This window comes from Bacillus rossius, chromosome 1 (assembly GCF_032445375.1).
Source record: "Bacillus rossius redtenbacheri isolate Brsri chromosome 1, Brsri_v3, whole genome shotgun sequence".
NCBI classification, from domain to species: domain Eukaryota; kingdom Metazoa; phylum Arthropoda; class Insecta; order Phasmatodea; family Bacillidae; genus Bacillus; species Bacillus rossius.
This window is the reverse complement of record NC_086330.1, coordinates 932,125-957,608: the sequence shown is the minus strand read 5'-3', so window position 1 is coordinate 957,608 and position 25,484 is coordinate 932,125. Positions and strand designations below refer to the sequence as shown.

The window sequence follows — 25,484 nt, the reverse complement described above, 5'->3', positions numbered from 1 at the left end:
CTCTCCACGTTTTCGTTCTTCCGAATCTTTCAAGGTACCGGCTCTCAAAGAGCCGGTTCTTTACATCGCGACCGAATCTCAAGATTTCGTTCTCTCAAAGATTCGTTCTTTTTGAACGAATCGTTCACGAACGACCCATCACTACTGTGGAGTCGTTATCACGGCTGTCGGGGAGAAAGGTAGCCTGAATGTAGCTCGGCGCGCGGCAGAAAGCAGCTTCGTCGGCGAAGGCACCGCAGGGGAGCTCGATGTGCCCTGGATGCGAAGTGTAGACGAACTGCGGGCTGGAACTTGCGGAGCTGTGGACTGCCGCGCGCGCAACGGAACTGAACAGCATCGGAATTCTGAAGGAAGAGATGGCGCGCCTTCAAGTTGGGGCCCTGTTGGAGCCAGTGGTAGCCTGGGCGGCGCGACCTTCAACCGACCCGGGAATTTGGGGGGCAAGAGGGTCCGACTCGCAAGATACTTCATTCGCCTGAACGACTTACCCCCACCCTGGCTTGAAAGGTCGTTGGCTGTTGACTGGAAGAAGGAAGATGAAGATGGCGCAATGTCAGGCTGCCTTTCGCTCCGAGAGCCAGCAGTTCGAGCCGGTTTACTGGCTCGTCTGCCCACTTCTGTCTTAACTGTGGCTGCCTGGGCAGCTGTGGCTGGGCTGACGTGAAGTCGCCCGCCCCTGGGGGTGCATGCGCCCCTGGCTAATAATAACCCAGGAGCTCCCAACTTTAAATGCGGGCCGCAAGGCCCAAGCACCCAACTCCACCAAGGTTGATTTTTCAGCCCCTCCAACTCTTCTTACCTGGACCCTTCTTCCTCTTGTCCAGTAGTTACCTGCTTGCTTAATGCATGTTATTTGATCCCCGCATGAACCGGCCCAGGGTTTTCCCTGTGTCTATGCAGGTTTTACCTGGGTCACATTAGCTAGCTTTAAGCTAGGCGACCAAAGGGGCGTCAGTCATGGCACCAATTGCAGCCATGGCTGGCCAGTAAACCCCAATAAGCACACGATGCACGCGCCCTTGTCCTGCATGGTTAAAAACCCGCATGGTAGAGTGTATAGGCGTCGGCCTGAGACACACTTAGGTCCTCTCCTAACCTGGACCCTCCCCTACACACTTAGAATTAACTTAGGCTAGGAAAAAAAAATTGCCAGGCAGAAAAGCTCTCCCCAATAATTTCTGGGTTAATAAAAGCGATAGGATACTTGAACAGTATTATTTAGGCAACGTCCTTACTGGAGAATTGCTCCTCCTTCCTACCTCTCCCTGCTCTTGGGCGGCGACCTCTGCTCGGGGACCGCTCCAGCTCTCTCACTTCCCTCTGCCCGACCTTCCCCTGCTCTTGGGCAGCGACCCCTATTCGGGGACCGCTCCTGCTCTCTCCCCCCCCCCCCTCTGCACGACCTTCCCCTGCTCTTGGGCAGCGCCTCCTGTTCGGGAACCGCTCCCACTCCTCCCCTCTGCCTGGGAAAAGTCAATTTCTAATTTTATTTCCACATTCCGAATTTTCACTTCTTCCGCGCGGAGGGGCCTCACACACTATTTTTGCATGCAATTTGTCGTCGCTCCGCTCGCCCTCCATCGTCGCATGACGCCCGGTTGCTCAGTTGTACAAGGTAGAGTGGGGTTCGGCCAGTGTGGCCCGGGAGGGACAAGCTAAGATGTAGAATTAATATCCACCAGTCCGCGACGAACACCCGATTTATTGTTACAAGGCCCTTTACATGGGGCTGTCCCCACACCTCCTGTGACAGTCTGGTTGGCGCGCTGCGATGCGAAGGTTTATCCCTTGACTGAATACTCCACGTGACGCTCTGGCTAACCTGCACTGTGCTGAGTCCGGCAGTTCAGAGGTACCCGGAAAGGTGACGCGACATTAACACACTATGCCACGAGCTACTGTATGAAAACCTAATGTCTCGCGAGATATTATATGCACTGTAGAAGCTACTACTCTCCGCCACATAAAAGAGCAAGCTATAATTAGGAAGCTGACGCCTAACTACCCCTATGCCTGTGTCGCGATGCACTTACTCCTCGTCGGCTTACAGCTCAGCGACCGTCTCGAGGCACAACTCTCTCGTGACACGACCGCTCCTCGCGCCTGCCTGGCAACAACTCTCACTTCCACTGACCGTCTCGAGGCACGACTCCTCACTCACCATCTCGAGGCACGACTCCTCACTGACTGTCTTGAGTCACGACTCCTCAGCGACGCGACCGCTCCTCGTGCCGGCCTGATCTCAACTCACACCCCTCCGCACTGTGGCGCGGCGCGCAGCGGCTCATCCCTATTAGTCTTGCTGTAACACAGCGCCCAGTCCTTATGTATTTACCGGTGATTCCCTTGGCATGCGCGAATCTGTCTTCCCCCCCCCCCCCCCAACGGCCCTAGCCGCACTGCACTATACGACGCACCCACGACGCAGGTAGGAGAAGGCATTGGCGTGGCATAACGGGCTGTGAGAGCTGGGTCGACACTTGGGTTGACGTCAAATTAAAAACTACTATTTAATGATGCCAAAGAAGTATAACTTCTCACGCGCGTACCTAAGTACAGGCACCCATTTTTTTCCATATCACAAAAGGTGTATTTATTTGGGGGAAACCGTTTACATGTGATGACAGTCGTCGTACCCTCCCAGATGTAGAGGCCGTACCTGTCCACCGACGTGGGCATAAGGGATGTTTGCCTCCTAGTGCGCCGTTGGTGAAGTGATACGAGCAGGGATGCACCTGCGTGGGCCCTAGTACATCAGCAGATGTCATGGTGTTGTAAATAGTTATGCTTTGTATGTACATATTTAAGTAATCAAAAGCCTCCACGATAATATATATTTGTGATGTAACATAACTCTCACGTCTTGAATAGTGTGTATAAATGTTGTATTAATACTTCGCTTGTCATTAATCGGTAACTCATTAATTAATTTGTGTACTCATTTTATTAATTAATTACTTGTCATGTAGTTTAATAATTCTGTGATTCTTTCAAGTGCTATGTTAATAATGTAATCGCAGCCTGGCACACCGCGAGACGGGCCTCTCCCATGCCGGCCGATTTCCCCTCCCCTCCTCCGCGGCCCGCAGGCCTCGGCACGTGGACGGGCGAAGAGGGGCAGTGGCTTGTCAGACTCGGAGCGGACCAGACGTGGGCTCGCTCCGCTCCGCTCGGGACGCGTGTAGCACGGCAACGTTGTTCGCTCTCAGTACGGGACTGCCTCTCAGTCGAGTTGCATTGTGTCGTGATTCATTGCACTGCCGAACTTTCCGAGTGAATATGTTACGTTAAGTTACAGAACTATCTCCGCAAATGCAACAGGCCGCTTAAGTGCTATTTCGAACTGCCGAACTTTCTGAGTCAGTACGTCACGTTACCGAACTATCTCCGCATACGTAACAGGTCGCGTACGTGCTACATAGCACTGCTGAACTTTCGCAATCGGTACGATTCGCTACGGGACTGCATTCACCGTCTGGCCATGTCGAATTTTGCTTCCCTCTAATTCATTTTCCGGGAGTCCGGGTTGCGGCGGGGAGGACGCCCGTTCCCCGACGTGCCGGCCAGGCTGCGACAGGATTCTTCACGGAATAAAGGAGCTCGTGGAAACGGATGGCATCATCTTCTCCTTGCTACCACCTACTATTCCTTTACCTAACGTAAAAGCCCCTCCTGGTCCCTTATTTCACGGTCCCTGTCACGTTGGCCTGAATTCACTTCCTTCTCTGACTGGAGCGATGCGGGCATGACGAGACAGTCCACAATGGGAACTTAGGGACCATAGGCCGGGGGACGTCATATGGCGCCCAACTAGTGTGGCCGTAAATGCACACGAACGCACGCAAACGCACGTAAGGGCATGCAGACAGGACAGAAGCAGGTGCGGAGCGTGGCGTGAGAGCGACGCGAACCCGAGACGGTGCACCGGCGCGAGATAACGCGGCGCGGGAACGGTGCGAACCTGAGACATTTCGGCGAGAGATAACGCGACGTGGGAGCGACAGGAATCCAATACGGAGATGCAGCGGGATCACCAGCGCAAGATAACGCGACGGGAAGGCGCGGACTGTATTACGGAAGAGATTACGATTATATCCCTAATCAGTAGTGCCGGCGCGTGGGATGGCGTGGAAACAGACAGAACAGGACACAGACAATCTGATCAGTTTCGAGACAGAGATGTACGGGGAAGAGGACTCTGAAAAAGTTGATGTCAAATGCATAGTGTGCGGGTCCAGTGGCGCAGCCGGGAGCGCAGAAAGCATGGACAGCACAGACAACGGCGGCAAGCGGGAACAGAGTGACAGGCCCGTGGACGTTGAGGGGCCGGTAGTGTGATACATGAACGCGCAGTTCGAGTTATCAGTGTTCGCGGGGAGTGACAATGAGGACCCGCGGGAGTTTCTGCGAGAGTGCGAGAACCTTTTGAGATTGTAAGGAGTGCAACGGGCAGAGTGGGCGTCGCGAGTAGGGGGGCAGCTCCGGGGTGAGGCGAGAAACTGGTGGTCAATGGCCGGGAGTTTTGATACCGATTGGGGACATTTGGTACGTCAAGTCGAGACCAGATTCGACAACGACCAGGCACGTGCGATGTGTCTGCGGACTTTCTATTACCGGAATCAGGACGAAGACAAGAGTGCGGAGCAGTTTATCTACGAAAAGCTGCGCATGTACCGACGGTTGGGAACAAGTGGGGGCGTGAGTGCGGCGCTACCGACTATTATTGGACAATTGTTGCCGGAGTTCCGTCCCTTCATGAGGACTGCCGCCGGACGAGACACTGAGGAGTTCGTGGCTCTCGCCCGCGTAATTGAGCGCGACATGTTGCAGTGGAGAATGGCACTCAGGGGCACGCGAGTTTCCCAGGCCCGGTCAGAATCGAGGGGGTGACCATCACGGAAGTCATGGACAATGACATGGCCGTGGTGAGGTGCGCCGACGGCGCGGGACCTCGGAAGACGACCAACCGAGGCGGCACCAGGGGACACCCAGAGACATTTGCAGCAGAAGGGGGACGTCAAGGAAATACAGAAACCAGGCCAACAGGAACGCAGGAGAAGGACGAGTGCCCACCGCGGTGCCGGTTTTGCCCGGAGGCATACCATTGGCATCGCCTGTGCCCCACCAGAGCTGCGTGGGAAGAGGCAAGCGAAGGCAACACATCGCGGATGGAAAACGCGGGGACGTGGGCGGAGGGACAACTGGGTGCCGCTCCCCGACCCGCAAATCACCGGCAGACCCAGTAACCAGCAGGGCTCGTCAACCACCACCCGCACCAACAATACCTATATCATGTCTGCTGTCGAGGGATGATGGGGGACAGAAATGCACCCTGCCAGCTGTTTCCGTGCCGGAGCGACCCCGGGGAAAACAGAGTTCCACCACGACTACAGTAGCCCAGTCCCTCTCTGACTGGAGCGACGCGGGCAAGATGAGACAGGCCACAACGGGAACTTAGGGACCATAGGCCGGGGAACGTCACATGATTTCACAGTATTTTGATGTAGCTATCCTAACCATTTCAACTGTCCACAATGTTTTAAAGTATTTATAATGTAGTGACGCGAACCCCGCTACCTCTATGATAATTTACGTGATTTTAGTATTGTTCTGGATCTCAGGGTAGTTTCGGCCTTGTGGCTAGAGGTAGTGGTTCGACGCAGTAGGGCCCTCCGAGCTGTTTAGGCCACTCGGGACGCCTGAAAAGAACAAGAAAATACCGGCTGATGTCTGATTAATTGTTTACTGTACAGCCCTATACATAGTGCTGCCCGTCCTGGCCGTAACGGTTGTCCCAAATTGAATCGTCACACGCGCGAACACTCTCTCAGTGGCGGCTCACGATTTTATTATCCGGTAAGGTCATACACTTGGACACAATGTGGTAATTACAAAAACAAACCCTAACAAAACACACTTAAATCCTGATCAAAAATACATTCCACAATTACAATTACGTATCACAACAAACGCTCGTCTTGGAGCACTGAATAATTAAGTTAAATACCACTCAGTAAGTCGAGGGCGACCACGGCCGTGAAAGAAGAGGTTTGCGAAAAAATACAACTATTGAAACTACATATCAGTTAAAATAAGAATTGCTGGTCCCTTGTTTCGCGGAGGCTGCCGGCCTCTATGAGCTCCAGAAGGATACTGCCGCTCTCACTGCACGCGCCCCCCCTCCCCCGCCATCTCTCCCGCTGAAATGTGTGATTATCGCGGGAAACTGAACCGGCCAGGTTCGGGACAAGTCGCACGCTGAAACATAATTTTGGAGAAAATAAATTTTTAAATAATGAAAATAATGTCTAATAATATCCTGTGGAAAAAATTACATACATTGCATTTGTTGTAGTTCGGCGGAGGGATATGCCACACCCGGCCGGATCCTTCCGCCGACGTAGCACTTGTTACCTGACGTTCGCCCCGTTGCACTTTCTACACTCCGGTGCGCGCACGAGCGTGTTCGATACACAAGCCTTCGTGAGACGTTGATGAGGCATAGCAGTCAATGCAACATAGAGGAGTATTGGCGGTCGGCGTCAGTAGCTAACCTAACCTAATTGACCATTAGTTTTCATGAGTTGTAAATTTATTTACAATTAACAAAAAAGAAACCCGAAGATGCACGATCGGACGTTTGGCTCTCTCATCTGTTCAAAGAAAGCTTGCCAACTTGAGTATTCGGGTATGTCCAGAAGGACGAGCGAATCGTAGGCTTCCCACTATTAGTTCCGTTAGTTTGCAGACCACCGCAACCCTTATTACTGTTCTGTGACTAAGCCGACCAGATGCATCAAGGCAAAGGATAGGAACTTGCTAGATCTATCTATTAGATCGTGCACAAATCACAAATCGGTTATCTTCCAAATTGTAGTCTCTCTAATTATTATATAGTTTTGCGTGCTCTCATATTTCTTGTTATATAATTAACATAAAATTAGTATTCTTGTACCACTGTGGCAAAATAAAGAAGTCTATGAAATGGGAAGCAAACAGTTTCTGCTTAATTACTCTATGGCTCTTCGCTTCAAGGACAAAAATGTGTGGTTGTTATTGGTTGTTGGCGAAACTGAAAACAATTGTCTTTGACAAGTGTTTGAGAGAGGAATAAGAAAATAGAAAGTGGTGGTGTGTGAAGTTACGTGTTGAGAATTGACAAGCTATTCTTTTTCGGGAATTGTGAACTAAATATGCCATGATATAATTTTGCCACTTATTTCTCGGCACCTCAACACAGTATTTTTTTATTTGTTATTTTGTGGTCTCTGTTGACCTCTGCACAGTGTTGGGTGATTTAAATTGAAAACCAACAATGGAAGATATTGTAGACAAATCCGTAGGATGCGAGCACTACAGAAGGAAATCAAAATTCGTTGTAAGTTTGTGTGTTAATTGTTTCATATTAAGTATCCAGTAAATATAAAAATTTTATAATTTTTTTTCAAAATCAAATATATTTTATTTATTGTACTGTTTCGCATCACAAATACGTTCAACTGCTTGCTAAATTTGTAATATTTTACTTTAAAATGCAATTGGATGCTTTACATGGAACAGTTGCTGTTCATGGTGGTTTATGTCTTGATATGATATTGTTTCACTCACAATTAATGAAGTACTTTTGTAGCGACACAAAGAATACAATGGAAAATTACATTGTTGTGTATTTTTATAGAGCAATTTTTAATTCTACATTTACTCGTAATATAACCATTCAGTATTTGTAACGTTACTTTTTACAATCATGAAGCAGGAAGAACTCTAGACAAGGTTTTAGAGTGAGATGGACAACAGAGAGGGAGTGTTACGAGAACAATCGTTGAATGAAAAATAAAATAGTTTGGATAAAGAGAGAGGATTGATAAGGAATGTGGTACATTGCTCTGGAGGAGAGTTAGAGAAAAGTAGAGAGATCTTCATGGCACCAGGCATTTGCCCTGCTATAGCATCAACCAGTAAAAACACTTGATTTAAATAAAACTGCAGGTAAATATTTACTTGGGCGGTATTTCCGAAAAAAAATGTTAAAAATCCGAAAATACCTTCATTTTATGCTCTTCAACTTCCTCTTTTCATTAAAAGTGGCGGAGGTAAGAAATTCCAAATACTTTAGGAGATATCGAATTTTTAAATTTCATCATATGTAGTTAAGCGGTATTTGCAAAAAAAAATGTTACAAATCCGAAAATACCTTTATCATATGCTCTTCTACGTCCTCTTTTCATTGAAAGCGGCGGAGATAAGAAATTCCAAATACTTTAGGAAATATCGAATTTTTTAATTTTGCAATACAAGACCTGTGGAACCATTCGAGCGGCGCCATTTTTGTTATTTTGCCGTGTGTTCGTGAATACGTGAATCGTGAATGCGTAATTAATAAAATGGTTGATTAGGTCAGGTCAGTTACATTATTAATACTTTCAAACTAAGCCGACATTAAAAATTATTTTGTAAATTAATTTTAATGGCTGTTTAGTTTTAAAATATTTATAATGTAACTGACCTGACCAAACAAACCCGGACAGAGGGTGAACAGTAAACTAAAATGGTCGATTAGGTCAGGTCAGTTACATTATAAATACTTTCAAACTAAGGTGATATTAAAAATAATGTGAATTAATTTTAATTATTCTTTAGTTTTAAATTATTTATAATGTAACTGACCTTACCTAACAAACCCGTAACAAAGAATGTACAGTAACAACTCACGTAAATTTTTTTGTTACTTATTACTTGCGCAACAATATCAAAATAACAAATAAGACTTTAAAATTAGAAACGTTAAAAACTCACCTAGTTGGAGGCGGTAATTAAACACCGTTTTAAACAATAATTGAACTAAATAATCACGTATTAGTTCATTTGAATTCTGGCCTATCACGAACAATCACGTGACATCATTATCCAATAAAAAAATAGATACTCGTACGTAAACAAGAAACAATGGTGCACGCACGCCACAGGAATGCGCTGGTTTTGTGCTGAAATTTAAAAATTTGATATCTCCTAAAGTATTTGGAATTTCTAATCTCCGCCGCTTTTAATGAATAGAGGAAGTTGAAGAGCATATAATAAAGGTATTTTCGGATTTTTTTCATTTTTTTTTCGGAAATACCGCCCTAGTAAATATTTACCAAACTGCATAAACATACATCACATTTACAAATACGTAACTAAATATTAATCTAAAATTTCAACTGCTACTATTATTCAAAGAAATACCTATAAAAAAGCTTCAAAATTGCTTAAAAAAAATAGTTCTCGTTTTACAAACCAAAGATAAATATAGCATTACTTTTACTCTGAAATTTTTCATCAAGATGCATGGTTAGTTATGCAACATAATAATAGTGCAACACAGTTAATGTTAACATAAGAAGTACCTACCTAAAATGATTATTGGAAACAGTTCAAATATTCACTTTCTAACTATATATCCTAACACTACACTATCTTTAGGGAAATGTTTTTGCCAAACTGCAGTTTTCATAATAAATTGCACGTAGTCTAGGTTCTAATTACTTTGGCAGCAACTGACTGTGTAAGGTAAGATCCTGGTAAAATAAAAAACTTTAATGTACAGCACAAACACATTGTTAGGTCTTGTGTAAATTTTCTTTCGTATTTGATTAACAGTCCTAATTCATTGCGTTTTTTTGCCTAGGATCATTCAACGTACATAATTGAAACAGCAAGCATCGTGTACCGCAGGGCAAATTATACTGGATCATACCATCAGTATCAACCTTTAACGTGCAGGATTTTACAAAATGATTCTATACAATTTACTGTTGAGTGAAACAAGACTTGGCAAAATTATAAGTCTGAATGCTGCAGGCTATGTACATTACAGGATTAGTGTGTTGAAATTGAGAGAAATTGGCAATGGATACTGTGTCTAAAGCAGCAGAGATTTCTCTGAGTTGTTACAGAAGTAAAGCTTCACAATATTGTCAATGCCTTCATCATAGATTGGTTGTGCAGCTGCTATTTCTTGATATCTGTAGAAGTACAGTGAAAGTAGAAGGGCAGTACATTATTAACTCCGAGTTTCATTGGGAAGTTGTTCTTCAGCCAACTCTAAAATTAAACAAAAACTGACACATGTTACTTTTACCATTTTATTTAATACCTAGCTTTGTTGAAAAATGAATTTTTGTAAACTGAACATACATAACTATTTTGTTGTATCTTACTTGAGATTGGTGGTTGTAACAATGGTATTTTTTAACTTAAAAGATGGTGTGTAATATTTTCAGGGTTGCATCTTTGTTTAATGAAATTGAAACAATATGCTGAACACTCATAAGAGTGAGCTTGAAGGGAAGCGACGCGGATAATAAAGGTGTGTTCTTGGTATCACATGTTCAACTGCGTGGGTGTGTGTGTGTGTCTGGACAACCCAGGTGTGTGTGGGTTCCTGAGCCAGGGGAGGCGACACGCCTCAGCGAGTCCTACAGCTGAGTGCAGCTGCATTTTTTAGTGCTGAATTTATCTATTTTGGTGTTTATACTATGTCAGTCAGGCTACCATCATTATTACATCTAGACTTAAGTGCAAATTTTTTTTATGAAAACTGCATCTTGGCAAAACAAAGTTTCCTAAAAGAAAATGTAGTTTCAAGACAAGCATATGCAGTTTTAAAGTGAATACTTGTGCTGTGTAACTTTAAACATTAGGTCTACAGGTTGGTTATTATTTTAGCATAAAATATTTTTCTGAACAAATGAAATTGCCTTTTGCAGAAGGCTGCAGAAACATAAACAATTGTGGTGGAAGTGAGCACTAACCTAATAAACAGTCAAGTATTTGACTCGTACAGGGATAAACTCAATCCATGAATGGAACAAGCATTTCATTTCTTGTGTGACCTCATTGATCCAAAGAGTCGAGGTAATTGCAAGAATTTTGTAATCTTTCTTTACTTGAAGTCATTGTAGCAATGAAAGGGTTAACGTTAATAGCTAAATACAACAGTTTTCATTTAGAAATAATTTTTCATTGATTTATTGTAGGTACACATTGAACTTTCGAATAAGAATTCGCAAAGTGTTGGGTAATTGACAAGTACCCAGATTGTCTACCATGGATAATGGCATTCAAAACTGAAGACCCAGATTCGCACTCAGTCACTGTCCCACGCGTCTGTGCTTTTATCCTCACGACTCTTGTGTAGATGAGAACACTACAGCAAGAAAATCTTCACCTGATATGTGCAAAGCTTTGTTTTTTTCCCCCAGGTTTATTAGCTGCCTAACAAGTTAGGTGTTTATTGATAGAACATTTTCTTCTTTTGTACATGTATGGTCTAAATTTTGAAACAATCTGGGAGTTGCCAAAGTCATAAACGTGTTAAAGCATATCAATTTATACGTGGACAGCCTTTAGACTGGTGACCATAATCAGCCTGTGTTTTGTACTTTTGTGTGCAACTGTAGTGCACGTATTTCCTTTGAATGTGGTATTTATGTTAAATTGTAAATAAACATTAACATTTTTATTGTATTGATATTGAACAAGGCAAGTGGGTCATAGACCGGGTTTAATGAAGAATCGCGACCAAGCACCAGCACGTCGGGCAGTAGCGGTACATGGAGAACACAGTGAGGGAATTGAAGGCCGGGACGGTGCAGGTGTGTGTTGTGTCGGCAGACGCCGTGCTGCGGCAAGGTGTACGTGTGCCGGTTCTGCCACGACGAGTGCGAGGCCCACGTGCTGGACCGCAAGGCCGTGTCGGAGCTGGTGTGTGCATGCTGCGGCGTGCGCCAGGAGGTGCGGGAGACCTGCGAGAACTGCTCCGTGCGGTTCGGCAAGGTGCGTCGCCACTGCCGTCCTTACCTGGATTCCTTGATGGGCTCTGTCGTTGAAGTTTCTGAGGTGTTCAAGACTAGTAATGTTCCCAGGCTTTCACAGCCATTGTCTGAAGTAGCTTGGCTTCCGGGTTGTAGCAGTGTCCTTGGTGAATAATTCACCAAGGACGGTTACAACCCAGAAGCCAAGCTACTTGTTTAAGACTAGACCGGAAAGATGTCTCCACAGTTTTGTAGCATTCATAATTGGTAATTTTACAACAATTTAATTTTAATTCATACAATAACAGTAGACTCCCAATTATCCGGGTGCGGGTTATCCAGTTTGCGAGTTAACCGTGCCCTGATTCACTTATACAAACCAGAAATACAAATATTTTTTAAATATTTTTTTTTTTGTGATCTATTCATGTGATAGAGCATTTTATGCTATGATTCAAAACAAAAATGCTGCCAAATATAGTGCATTCATAGTATGCATCATGGATTTTGTAACTGCTAGAGCAGATTATAAATGCACCCCTGCAAGCCACGCGCGCTTGTGATCCGTGCTCAGGTTGGCACTGGCACGGCGCGGCGAGCGATAACTGGTCTGCGTAGTCGCAATGCTGCAGTATTGATCTTTAGACAGTAATGTCCATTAATAAATGCAAATGAGTGGTACCTACTTGACATTCAACAAAAATTAAAAATTATCGACCAGCTACACGTACAAAACGGCGACATAAAACACGGTTATATTTGAGTGATTTGTACTGGAACTTTTTCTGTAAATTATGTCTAACACTTTAGTACCTGTTACATACAACCTCATACAGTGTTTGTCTAGATTGTCAGGATAACATTTTTTATCCAAACAATTTTTTTCCCAACATTGCTTTAGCCATGTTCTTCAGTTATCCATGGACGTCTGCCAGTCATTACCCTGGATAATGGGAGTCTACTGTAATTGAATTGTACTCTTACATGTGTCAGCCATTAGGGTTAAGTTATTAAATGTTGTGTGTTAGTCCTGTCTTGCTTCATGATGTTAATCGAGTTTCTATGTAGAAGGCAGTATTCATCCACTTCATAAAACATTTTTACTGTACGTTATTCACCACAAGCATGAGATTGGTTATTCTCCATTTCTGGGAACGACTTGCCAGACAGGAGAATATGCCTGCTTATAGAGAACTTGAACTTGAACATGCTGGTTTGTTTAAGTGCTTGGAATTTTTACTGTAATATAAGCAAATTTTTTTTTTTAAAGAGATTTGATGTTTACAGTCATGAAAACAATGGTTACTGTTAGGTTCATGGGGCATTCATTAGTATTGCAGGCATGTCATCCGGGACGACAATCACAGTGCAATAATAGTGTGTATAGGTTGATTGAGAATATAAGGAACTGTCAAGTTTGAAAATGCATGTAATTCATAAGTTTGGACTGCAAATCAAATAGTATTATCAGCAGGCAAATATAGCTAGCAAAGTATAAGTACAGTGTGAAAGTAAATCTCAAGTCATGTGATGGTTTTTCTTTTATAAGATGGCTTCACATTTGCAGATGATGTGTTTGAGCTCGATGAGTGGTAAGCTCCAGTGGTAAGGTAGCGGGCCGCTGTGCTGGTCAGCGGATGGTAGAGGCAGTGCGGGGTGCAGCGAGCGGTGTTGTGGGCGCAGTACGCCTGTCTGGAGTGCAAGCTGTTTGATGACGACGAGAAGGAGCAGTACCACTGCGACGGCTGTGGCATCTGCAGGGTTGGCGGGCGTGACAAGTACTTCCACTGCTCCCGCTGCAACATGTGTCTGCCCAGGAAGCTGGTCGACAACCACAGGGTGGGTGCACGGCTTCGCGCCTTGTTTCCCTCTCGCTGGCATGTCGCATGTAGCTGTGCATGCATCACTACTGCTCACTGGTACAAGGACGTCTGCTGCTCAGAACTGAAGGAGGAGAGGGCAGTTTCCAGAACTCGTCCTCATCTGTGGGGGAGACGGGTTCACGGTGGCTTACAGTAATTAAAATAAAAGCATGATTTATTAGAAACAAGTTTTTGAACAATAGGTTGTAAGGATTCGTGTTTTATTTTTTCCCCCTTGGAAGGCGGCCCCCTTCCTCCTTCCCCTAACTGGATATGCTCGTGCATGGACATAAGCATGGACATAAGAGCCTCCTGTGTTTGGTTTGCAAGCGAGCATCCAGTTGTAAAGAAGCTGTAGACGTCCGTCCTTTCTAGCACAACAGCACAACTTGTAATCCAATTCTAGTTTTATAGATGAGTGCATCTGTCATGAGTGGATTATTAAATTTCACAATCACAGTAACAGTTCACATCAAGCTGCTATGTTTATTAAGGGGTCCAATTCAATGAAATCACTGCATGCTGCAGTGCTGCTGTCCAGCTTAAATACAGTAAAGAGGAACATTACACGCTCATGGGTTTAGCACATCAAACAACATCAATTACTGTAAAAAAAGGACATTTACAAAATTATATAAATTCCGAACTCATTGCAGTTAAGAGGCAGCAACATGTCTGCACACACTGAGGTTAGAGTACACCCAACTGGAGTCTATTATGCGCATCTAAACTTAGCAAGAAAGGTGCGAGATGTAGTTCTCATTGTAACTTCTCATCTTACCAGGGTGTTACTTCTTCAAGCAAGAACAGTGTTAATAAATAAGAACAGTTAGCCAATAATCATATTGTGAAACGCTGGCTAACAAGGTCACTCGTCACTACAAGCAGGAGGTCACGCAGTGTAATCAAGGCAGTTTGACTCAGTGTCGAGCAAGCCAGGCCTACGGGGAAGAAATGACTCTGCAAACATGACCACCCAGGGACATTAATGGAATAATCAAGAACCTGACTAACTACACAGAGTACATTACGAAAAACATTGGCATACTGCATTGAAACCACACTTTCCAGAGGGGAGGGCGACCAGAAGGTAAGCTTGAAATGAAGGGAACCGATACGTGTCTGGGGCGCGTGACAGCAGGGCCCCACAGTCGATGCTTGGTCCAAAGTAATTGGTACCGGGGATGTCGCAACATCCATACACCTCGTCGGTCCTGACCAGACTAACGGCCTTCATCTAGCCACTACTGGGCAAGGATTAATTAACATTGTGCAAAACTATTTAACAGAGATTTAGTCATGATTTTCCTCATTCATTGCTTAGATTGCTCTGTCTCTAGTTTTTGTCACATTTCTCCGTGGTGCTCTGGCGTCGTAACAATAGAATACGTTGACTGTAACTAGTCAGGTTTTGTCCTGGGAGTTTGCTCCTGTTTTTCAGTGATATACTCAAACTTACATTTTTAAATAATGCATAGGTTCAAATGATAAAATGTTTATTCCTGTATAAACATTTTAAGTTTCCCGTTCTTAAAAGTAGACCATGGGACATCTAAGAGCAGGTACGTGAGGAATATAACACAGCACTGCATGGCCTGGTAGTGGAACTTGCAGTGCGGGGATTCTGCGATGACCACACCTGCGCCCACAAGAAGATTTTTCTCCAGAGAAATTTCACTAACTTATTTCAAGTCAAAACTGGGGTATTAGCTCATTACTGGAACTTCCTAATCACATGACCAACATTTTTGACCAGTAAGGAAGCTATTCAGTCAACGTGAAGGCATGGATGATTGTTTGTTGACCAGAAATGTGAACTGTGTACTTGTAGATCTAAATTATTGATGAAATAATTAGTGGTGAATTTAAAAAAAACTACTTTAACAATTAAAAAATGTATTTATTGTACACTTTTCAAGGAACAGATGAGAAATGTTTCATAATTTTGACATACATTAAAAAGTGGACATGTCTCATCCGAGCGCTGAGCTACGACCGCGCGACTGCCAGAAGAGCATGCAACTGTAAGCGACGTGTCGGAAACAGGGGCCGGCCCAGGCTAGGGGCAAGCCCGGCACGGTGTCGAGGGGGGCTGACGTCCCTGCAGTTGTTGGCCCGTGTGGGGGACTGAAGCGTGGGACGTGTGGTGGTGCGTTGCAGTGCATAGAGAACGTGTCCCGCTCGAACTGCCCGGTGTGCCTGGAGCACATCCACACGTCTCGCATCCCGTGCCACATCCCGAGCTGCGGTCACCTGCTGCACCGGCCGTGCTTCGAGCAGATGGTGGCCGCGGGCATGTACAGCTGTCCCAGCTGCGGCGTCTGCCTCTTCGACATGTCCAGCGTGAGTATCGTCTCCTCTCCCCCTCTCGGTCCGGTGGAGAAGACCAGCTGTTGTGCCGTTGGCTGATCTCACCTCTCCCCGTGTCCTTGAGGTCTGTCCACTGCAACAGTACAATTTGTTAGACGCCATTAAAAATGGACTTGATGCACACATGTCGCTTTCGCTTAATTATCACTCTGTGCTGATACTTGTTTTTATAAATCGATGAACGCCGGCTGCACGCACGAAAAATTGTCACGTTCCACCTGAGCTGAGCGTGTAAGAACCGGCCAACCACAGTGCGAGAAAATCTTCTATAATATCAAACGGGTTAAGGTGGGCTTTTTAACTAATTGTACGTGATTATATTTAAACAAATTATTTAAATAATATTTGCAAAAACTGTAAATAATAATTAAAAATTAAAAAGTATGGAATTTTTCATTAATGTTTTCTTATGACGTTATTACGTAAAATTATCGCCCGTAAACCGACTTTACAGACGACCCCCTTTTTTTTTTACGTAATTGAAACCTTGAATATGTCTTCCGTGGTGGTAACTTTTTTCACAAGACATACGACTAATGAAATAAATTTATAATTTAACAATACTATAAATATTTTTGCAAGAAGATACTCAAAATGCACATTGTGCTGGCAGCTTGCTAAAGGTTTGACACAATTAAGTGGTCCTTCTTCCCTTGACAATGTTAAAGGTTGTGTATTGCTGTATACACGTTTTGTTAATTTAGAAGATACTGTGTATTTCAATAAAGTAATTTTTAGCTAGCGAAATGCCCAATTTTTTTTCTAAAGTAACCATTAAATGACCATAATCAGTGTTAAAACAGTATGAATGAAATGTTTAATCATGTCTGTCCATCATATTTAGACTATTAACTGAGCTTATTATCTGAGATTTAGGATTATCCACTGTATCACTGCATTCGATTGGCGTGGATAATCTGGAATCCATGGAATTGAGATCTTACAATTTGTTTTCATGTAGTATTTTTTACAGATATATTTCCCTGTGATATCCAGTGGGATCTATGGTGCTTGTTCCAGATGTGGCACTACCTGGACAACGAAGTGGAGATGACGCCGATGCCAGACGAGTACGACAGCTACATGGTCCAGATCCTGTGCAAGGACTGTCACCAGGTGCGTTCCCCGCTGGTCGGCCGTGCAGCTGTGCGTGGGTCGTGGGTCGTGATAGTCGTCACCCACCTTCATGTCCTGTAGCAAGAGTGGTGCTGGAGGTAGTATTTTGCGAAGGTTGTCTTGTTTTTGAGACTGTTTTATAAAAACACCATCGTCTTTAATTCAGTGCTGTCGTAACTCATTATTGTTGTTTACGTGTGTTTGTGTCACATTTATTTCCTATATCCGTAGGTGATTTTATTTTCTAGTATTGTGTGCTGTCCTTCTCAAAGGATGAACACATAATCTGTACACCGCGGACGAAGCATCACAACTATCCTCAATTATTTTATGTATCACCTTTTTAAAGAAAACATCTCAGACGGGGGTCGGGTCCTAAATTAGAGCTGAAAGTATCAGACAAAGGCTATGCATATGGATTGGGCAGACTGTACAAAAAAACAATCTTTAAACAATTTCCCTCTCTGCTGTTTTTGTTTTATAAGCACGATCGTAAAAGTACAAATTCTCGTACTAAAACAATCAAGCTGTGAATAGGATAGTTGACTATTAGCACTCCATAACAAGACTATATACTGATAAAATATTATAAAAAATACTATTCATTATTCCGGAACACATTTTTACGATGTTACAAAAATTCATAAATTACCTGGCGCCAGAATTTTAAAATAATTTTCAATATACCAAAATGAATCCATAGCAACTCAACTAACAAGCGATTAAAAGAAATAATTATAAGCCAATATTTATAGTTACTATAAAAATTACAAAAGTTTAAAGAATAGTAATTTATTTTAAGTTATATCAAAACTCAAGTTCATAGTTTATTCTTTATAGACCCCCTTTAAAATTACTCATTTAAGAGGTGGTGTCGCTAACACATTATCTATTTCTTTGCATGAAAGTAAAGCCATATGACTTGCTGAGGTTTTCTGGGAGTTTGCACGAAAAGTATTCAAACAAACGATTCTACTTTCCAAATTCTTCAGTGATATAATTCCGAAGCTAACATCATGTCCATGCAAACACCATCGGCTGAGTGCCACCAACTTTGGACCAGAATGTACTTGCAAATTACTGAGTGGCAGTTTGCGAAAAGCATTCGCAAACCAGTCCAGAATCTTCATCGTCGATGGCAGGTCTTTTTTATAACCACACAGCCAGTGTTCTTGTCCTGCAGGCTGAGCCCTCGGGCCCCCAGGCTCCGTCTCGTTCACAAACATCCTCGCGGACTGCCGGTCCGACTTCGCTGAGCACTTGCCTGTCTGTTGGCAAGCCATGCACTCGAGACGTTCTTGTACGCACGCAATGTGTGGTTGCTCGCAGTTCTTAGCGCGAGTCATCTCATTGCTCGCCGCCACACTTCATCAGTCTTGACGTCCGGACTCCCAGCTTCACTCAGCGTGGGCCTTCGTACATCGCGCACAAGTCCACCAAAGCAGTTTTATGTCTTTCCACAGCAAACACAGCCGCCTACTAGTGCCAGCGAAGTTCTGCCTGCATAGGAAAAATATTATTGCACGTCTTTAAACCTACAAATCCACTAAACATAAAAACTATACAAAAGTATACTAAAAAAATTACTAAAATATAAAATACAGTAATTATTTAAAAAAGTTAAATTTAACAGCGAAGTCTTTTTCTGTGTTCAGGTCAGGGCATTGGTCACAGTGTATGTGGTAATTGACTGTTGAGGATCTAAATATTTTGGTTCTTTAATTCTGTGTTTAAGTGGGTGTGTTGCTTGTTTTTGCCACATCACTTCAAATTATTCATAATTTTGAGATAACTTTGTACATATATATTGTTGCTAGCTGCAAACTTTTACAAGCTGCTACTTTTGGAAATATGAAGGATATTCAAAAGTAAGTTTGAGTGGTTTTTAAAAAAATAAACTCGTGAAAAAAAGGTTTTTATTGACAGTTTTAGTTTACTACATATCAACTTCATTTTCCCACATAATCACCATCAGTTCTAAGCACTTTTCGTGATGATGCTCCAGTTTCTTTAACGCCTCTGCATAGATGTTTCCCGCCTGGGAATAAAACAGCCAAGTAGCGCGGCTGCTAGCAGTGCAGACGAGTGAAGCAGGAAGCAGCACACAGGGGCATGCCAGGTCCCGCGACGATCAAGCCGGTGGCATCTCTGTGAGTCACATGCATGGCAGGCATGGCTGTTCGCCGGAACCCCGGTGACAAGGAGAGCTGGGTCAGACGTGTGAGGACGCGCATTGTGACTTCATTTTGGTGTGCGGGTTTCCCTCTCTTCACTAGTCTGCACTGCGAGTGGCCGCGCTTCCTGGCTCGTAGCTCGCCTGCTCACTTCGGTGATCCGAGAGACTGACTGCTGTTTGCCGGACTGTCTTTGGAGATGTTGCCGCGGCCGCTTTGAGGGTGACTGAACAGTTCGTCATCAAGCTGATGACAAGGAACTCAAAGACTGCCATTGGCATCTTTTCAACTCCCAGGCGGCAAACGTCTATGCAGAGGGGTTAAAGAAACTGATGCAACGTTACAGAAAATGCTTAGAACTAAATTGCGATTACGTGGGAAAATGAAGTAGATATGTAGTAAACTAAAACTGCCAATAAATCCTTTTTTTTTACAAGTTTGATATTTTCTCTAATGACCAAAAAGGACCTTGCTTCTGGAATATCCCAGGCGCGTGTCACTGCAGCTCGTGTGTTGCAGGAGTCGGTGGTGAAGTTCCACGTGGTGGGGCTGAAGTGCACGGCTTGCGGCTCGTACAACACGTGTCGCGTGAGCGACTGCGCGGGTGAGTGCCGGGAGCTGTGCCTAGGGCGTGTTAGCATTGCTAACTATCGACACCCGCCCCTCGCAGTAACATCCTAATGAGTTCCAGGAAAACAGAGCACAAATCTAAAAATTGCTAATTTTCATAAGAGTGCATGTTAATCAAAATAATTCATTTTCCAGTGAGGTGTGTGTGCTTGCTATCATTTTAATCAAGATACTGCTCATATTAAAATTGATTTACAATGCTCTTATTTATAAGTACGTTTAAATAAACTTTGAATAACATTTACGGATTAAACAACCCAAAATTAAACTTAAAAAAACTTATGTACCACATTGTTTACACAATAGGGCTGGGCCATAGCATTCCTAGGTAGGCCCTTACAGCATTTCTGAAATAAAAAAAAATGTTATTAATATAGGAAATACATTTTAGTTCTAATAAGATTTTAAAAAGCAACACTTAACGTATTCTATTTTTGGAAAGAATATTTAGCCTTTTAACATAATTTCCGAACCTGTTGTTGAAATGCGTGACTGCCATGCTAGTACGTGTGAGTTAAACTAGCCCTGAAATTAGGCTTTACTCTTCAGAGCTGCTACTGACATGCAGGATGGCGAAATAAAAACACGGTCTGAACACTTGGGCGTCGTCAGCGGTAAATATGGAATGAAGGAAAAGAATAACTTTTAAGGAAAGTGCAAAATAGTTTGTTGATTCATCACATTTGTAACCTGTGTCCTGAATAGTGAAAACAGGTCAGGGCAGAGGAACAAGCGGGAAAAGGGGCTGGCAGAGTAAGTATGCTGAAACTTTTAAGTGCAACTTAATTTATTAATTGAACATAAGGGCTTTATAAACCACACACTGTGATGTCATGAGATTATAATATTTAAAAACGCTGAGCTTCTATAGTCTTAACATCTCTTGTACAAGTCGGCTCAGCCTACAGGAGTCTGTGAACAAAATAACTAGCATAAATAATAGCCTTAAATTACGAGCAAATTAGCCTTAATACACTGAGGGTGCACGTGCTACACAGTTGGTCGCTTTAATTGCCTGGCTTATGTACGCTGTGAAAATGTGTAGCTACAAAATTACTTCCAACAAGCAAACGACTCGTTATTGTGAGTTAGGTATAATGTTAACTTTACTAGAATCTAAATATGCCAAGGCGTAGTTTGTTGACTTGTAAGAAAGCTCACGACACTAAAACATTAGACTAGGGGTGTGCGGGAAAGGAAATTGAGCTTAGGGAAAATTTCTGGAGGGAAAATCAGATTTCACTCGGGGAAATGGGGAAAATACATTATAAGCTATAGAGCGTGAGAGCGAACTTATAATTTTTGTAATATTTTTACCACAACAACATTAGGTTCTAAAAAAAAATACCACACAGGTGTCACAAATTTCATGAACTAAACCTAAAGAAACTAAACAATTACGTGACATTCTTTACACTTATGAGTTGCATCATCTCTGGAGGAAATGTTTGTGATCTCTTTCGAAGAGAGGCTTTTAATATAATGTTCTGTTTTCATGCAATAAAACCAGTTCTTCTATAATTTGGGCGGCTAAAGATTCTCACTTTGAAGACACTATATTTCCAGCGGATGAGAAAACCCTTTCACAGGCAGTTTCAGTTGCTGGTATTCCCAGATACGCCACTGCTAACTTGCATAAATTTGGCAGTGTCGTCTCATTTTGTTCCCACTACTTCAGTGGGTCTCAAGTTTTCTCTAGTTGTAGCATATTTGAATATTTCATCACCTCTGTGTTTTGATTAGCACCTTAGAGAGACTTTGCAGCTAAATTTTCAGATTCATGCCACAAAGAGGAGTGACTAGAGTCATTAGCTGATTCAGTTTTTTGAGTGCCTGCAAAATAAAGAAAAAAAACCTTTAACTTTTAACAAACATCTGAAATGCTAACTACAAGTATGAAACCAGGTTGTTAATCTATTTATTGCAGAAAATAATAAAAACCATATTGTAGGTATATTAAAAGATATATTGCTATTGACTGTAGAATACCACCCAGTAAATTTTACATCCAAAGACTATTAACTTTACTTAATGGCACACATTGTAACACTACTATTCATTCATTCATTGTAACTATACTTTTGAACACTCTTGGTAACTATATTCTTTGGCATTAATTTTTATTATTTTCGTAGGCACTCGAGGTATATTTACTCTATTGCATACATTCTAACTACGTATATTCAATGACATACATTTAATTACGGTATACTCAATTGTATTCATTGTAACTATACTGTATGGCATACATTGTAACTATACTCTATGGCATTCATTTTAATTGGTTTCTATAGCATTCACTGTAATTATTTTCTATGGCATACGGTGTAACTATACTCTATGGCATACATTTTAACTGTACTCTGTGGCACACATTTTTCAAAATTGGAACCGAAAAATCTGGGAAACGTTCTGGACTACACATGATTAATTTTTAGAATCCGCTTGTTCTGAGTATTATGTCAAAAACTACATTAAAAATAAGAAAATTTACTAAATTGATGATGTTAGAAAAATAATGTTAGTGTTTTAAGTAATATTTTATTTAAATTATGTTTTATTTCACCAAAATTGATCTTCATTTATATGCTAAATTGTAAAATGGTGTATTAAGTTTCATTGGTGTTATATGGTGTATTTGCTGTATTATTGGCTTTATTGCATTACACCATACAATTTCGTTCCTACCTAATAAACACTACGTCGTACGAAGCGGAGTTGCAAGAACTGCTGCAAGTTTAGCTTCTTTGAGATGTCATTTTGATGTGATAACGTCTTATAAATCGATGAACGCCGGCTGCACGCACAAAAAATTGTCACGTTCCGCCCGAGCCGAGCGTGCAAGAACCGGCCAATCACTGTGCGAGAAAATCTTCTATAATATAAAACAGGTTAAGGCGGTCTTTTTAACTAATTGTACGTGATTATATTCAAACAAATTAGTATTTAAATTAAAATTTGCAAAAACTGTAAATAATATTTTGAAAATTAAAAAGTATGCTATTATTCATCAATGTTTTCTTATGACGTTATCACGTAAAATTATCGTTCGTAAACCGACTTTACAGACAACCCCCTATTTTTGCATACAATATTGGCTATATGTATTTTTGAGCAACAGCCCTGGAGCACTAGTGTCTGCAAGCGAGGCAGTAGGGTCGGAGCCAGGCGGAGGGCGGCCCGCTCAGAGCCGCGTCGTGCTGCTTGCAGACGTGGAGGCCGCTGGGGCCGGCTCCTCGGACGCGGCGGGGGCCTGCGGGGACTCCCAGTAGCCGGCACCGAGGGGCGTGCAGGTGTGTGCCCCGCTCGTCCGTCAGCATCTCATTTACTGTATTACTGCCATTACACTTTCATTTATTTTAATGCTGAGAATTCACTTCCGATAATTCGGAATACTGCAAAATTGACATTTATAAATGAACGTACCTCACGTTATATAATAATTGGACGGTCTCCGGGTAAAAGGTAACAAGTCTAATTTTGGTGATTTTTAGTCAACAAGTCACTTAAACTCTTAAGTATACTTAGAATATGTAATGCATTTTTAATCATTGGCAACTATGTTGGTAAATATGTTGGTAAATAAAAGAATAATGCAAGAAAAATTCAATTTTTATCTAAGAGTTTTTTGTTTCTCCTGCAAAAAGTGAATTCTTGACTTGTTACCTTTTACCCGGAGACCGTCCAATTAGGCTTCAAAATTTTGAAAGAAAGCAGTGAAAATTGTAGCGTACAAGATTTTGTCCTACTCTTGTGTGGGTTTTTATCCGTGCTGGTCATCTGTTGTTTAAGTGACGTGGCACCGTCACGGAAGGTAACACTTCAATACTGTATGTAGCACGTGAGTGCTACCAGCCAGACGTTGAAGGCTACAAGTCAATAGTTGGGTCAGTATTTTGAGTTCTCTACGTGGAGTTTGGCTCGTGACCAACTACTGATTAAGTGGAAGTGCTTCTTTATTAGCAATGGTTCTATGGACTTTTTTAGTGTCATTTTGTGTACATGTTTGAGTGTTGAAGATTTTTGTTGCATGTATAAATAATTGAAATGAACATACATATTGTAACTGGCACATCTGAACGAAAGTAACCTGCGCTTTTATTGCTGGAGTTAGTCAAGCCAGTGATCATGACTCAGCCTCAAAAAAAAAGTACAACTGAGGATGAAAGGTTAAGTATCAGTAAAGAAATGGAAAACAATACCTGTGATACATTAATCAGTGCTTTTATTTTTGTAATCATCCGAGGTGTTTATGAATCTGCCAACTTTGGTGGTCAGGTACCTTTTTTGTAGTTAGGTTGACTCTAAAGCAAAGACATTATACATTTGCCCTCATGCATCTGAATTTTGTGTTGGTTTTCTGAAATACTATGGATAATGGTTGTACTTGTACACCAAGCCTCCAGCAACAAAAATAAAATATGTAGATACGTTACAACTCAGTGCCATTATACAAGCTTCCTACTCACACAGTCATGGTTCGCCTTCTGCTAAATAAAATTTCCAAACATACAAAAAATTTTCATTCATTAGCTTTATGTACAGTACCAACATTTTTATTAGATTATAGTATTTATAAATATTTTTCTGGGTGGTGCATTAGTGCTGCTACTAGTAATAATTAGTAGTTCTGTATAAAGTATATAATTCTACTGGTATTTTTAAGTGAAAAATGTAAAAAAATACATAACACCACTTTGTACCATAAAATTAAAACACAAATGCATGTGTATTGGTCAGTGACTGCCTACTCTGATGCAAGGATCATTTACATACTGATGGAGCATGGCTTACAGGAAAATCCCTTTGTGAAATTGTATTTCACAATATACATAGTTAGTACGTCTCACTTTAAAGTTTGCTTTAAATTTCTGCGTGAAGTTGTGTTTTGGCTTGAAGTCAATACTTCCTTTGTCAATAGTAAACTTATCGTAGCGGAACTAACACTGTCTCCGACTCACTATTGGACACACAGCATGACAGCCAAAGTAGCAGATCTTTTTCTTCATTCCTCCCCTTCTTACAGCAGTTTATAAATCATCATCATAATGCTTACAGTAGTTTAACAATTCACATCTGTTATTAATATGCCAGAACAGAGTTAAAAAATGTTACGTCATATTCGAGCGACTGCCTTGAGGTCAAAACAGTTTTCTCTTAATAGACATACGTAGTATGTTCTTATTAAGATGTTGAGTCCAAACTTCCTCTTGTGCAGTTGTTACGCTGCTAGACCGCAGCGCTTCGAACGGCACGTGACACTCCGCTAACTGCTCAGGTTGTGTCGTCGTCATCGTTGTACTTGAGCTCTTCACGATGAGGCTTCCTGTACAGTGATGCAGTGTCTAAAGTAACTGTTCCGCTGCTGTGCCGGGCTGTCACGGTTCTCGTGTGATCATGTCTACCTGCCTGAGTGCGTAAGTGCATGTTTCCCACCCCCTGTTCCTTCCTGGAGATTGGAGACGTCAGCAACACTTCTTCCTGTCTCTTCCACAGTTAAGCCCCTCTGTTCCCGTAAGCGTACACTTTATCTAATT

At 42.4% G+C, this 25,484-nt stretch overlaps 1 protein-coding gene across 2 annotated transcripts in view; it reads left to right on the top strand.

Moving 5' to 3' along the window:
- The first annotated feature begins 7,035 nt into the window (after window positions 1–7,035).
- The window catches only part of LOC134530831 (RING finger and CHY zinc finger domain-containing protein 1), a 28,631-nt gene continuing 10,182 nt past the window's right edge, over window positions 7,036–25,484 (top strand). Inside the window, exons 1-7 of one of the 2 annotated variants that reach the window (XM_063366082.1) lie at window positions 7,036–7,378; window positions 11,656–11,817; window positions 13,479–13,634; window positions 15,818–16,000; window positions 17,048–17,143; window positions 19,837–19,921; window positions 23,136–23,240. In XM_063366082.1, coding sequence (XP_063222152.1) covers window positions 7,316–7,378; window positions 11,656–11,817; window positions 13,479–13,634; window positions 15,818–16,000; window positions 17,048–17,143; window positions 19,837–19,921; window positions 23,136–23,240 — 850 coding nt within the window. In that variant the 5' untranslated portion in view covers window positions 7,036–7,315. The remainder of the gene's footprint in view (window positions 7,379–11,655; window positions 11,818–13,478; window positions 13,635–15,817; window positions 16,001–17,047; window positions 17,144–19,836; window positions 19,922–23,135; window positions 23,241–25,484) is intronic. The other variant, XM_063366088.1, reaches the window with a different exon arrangement.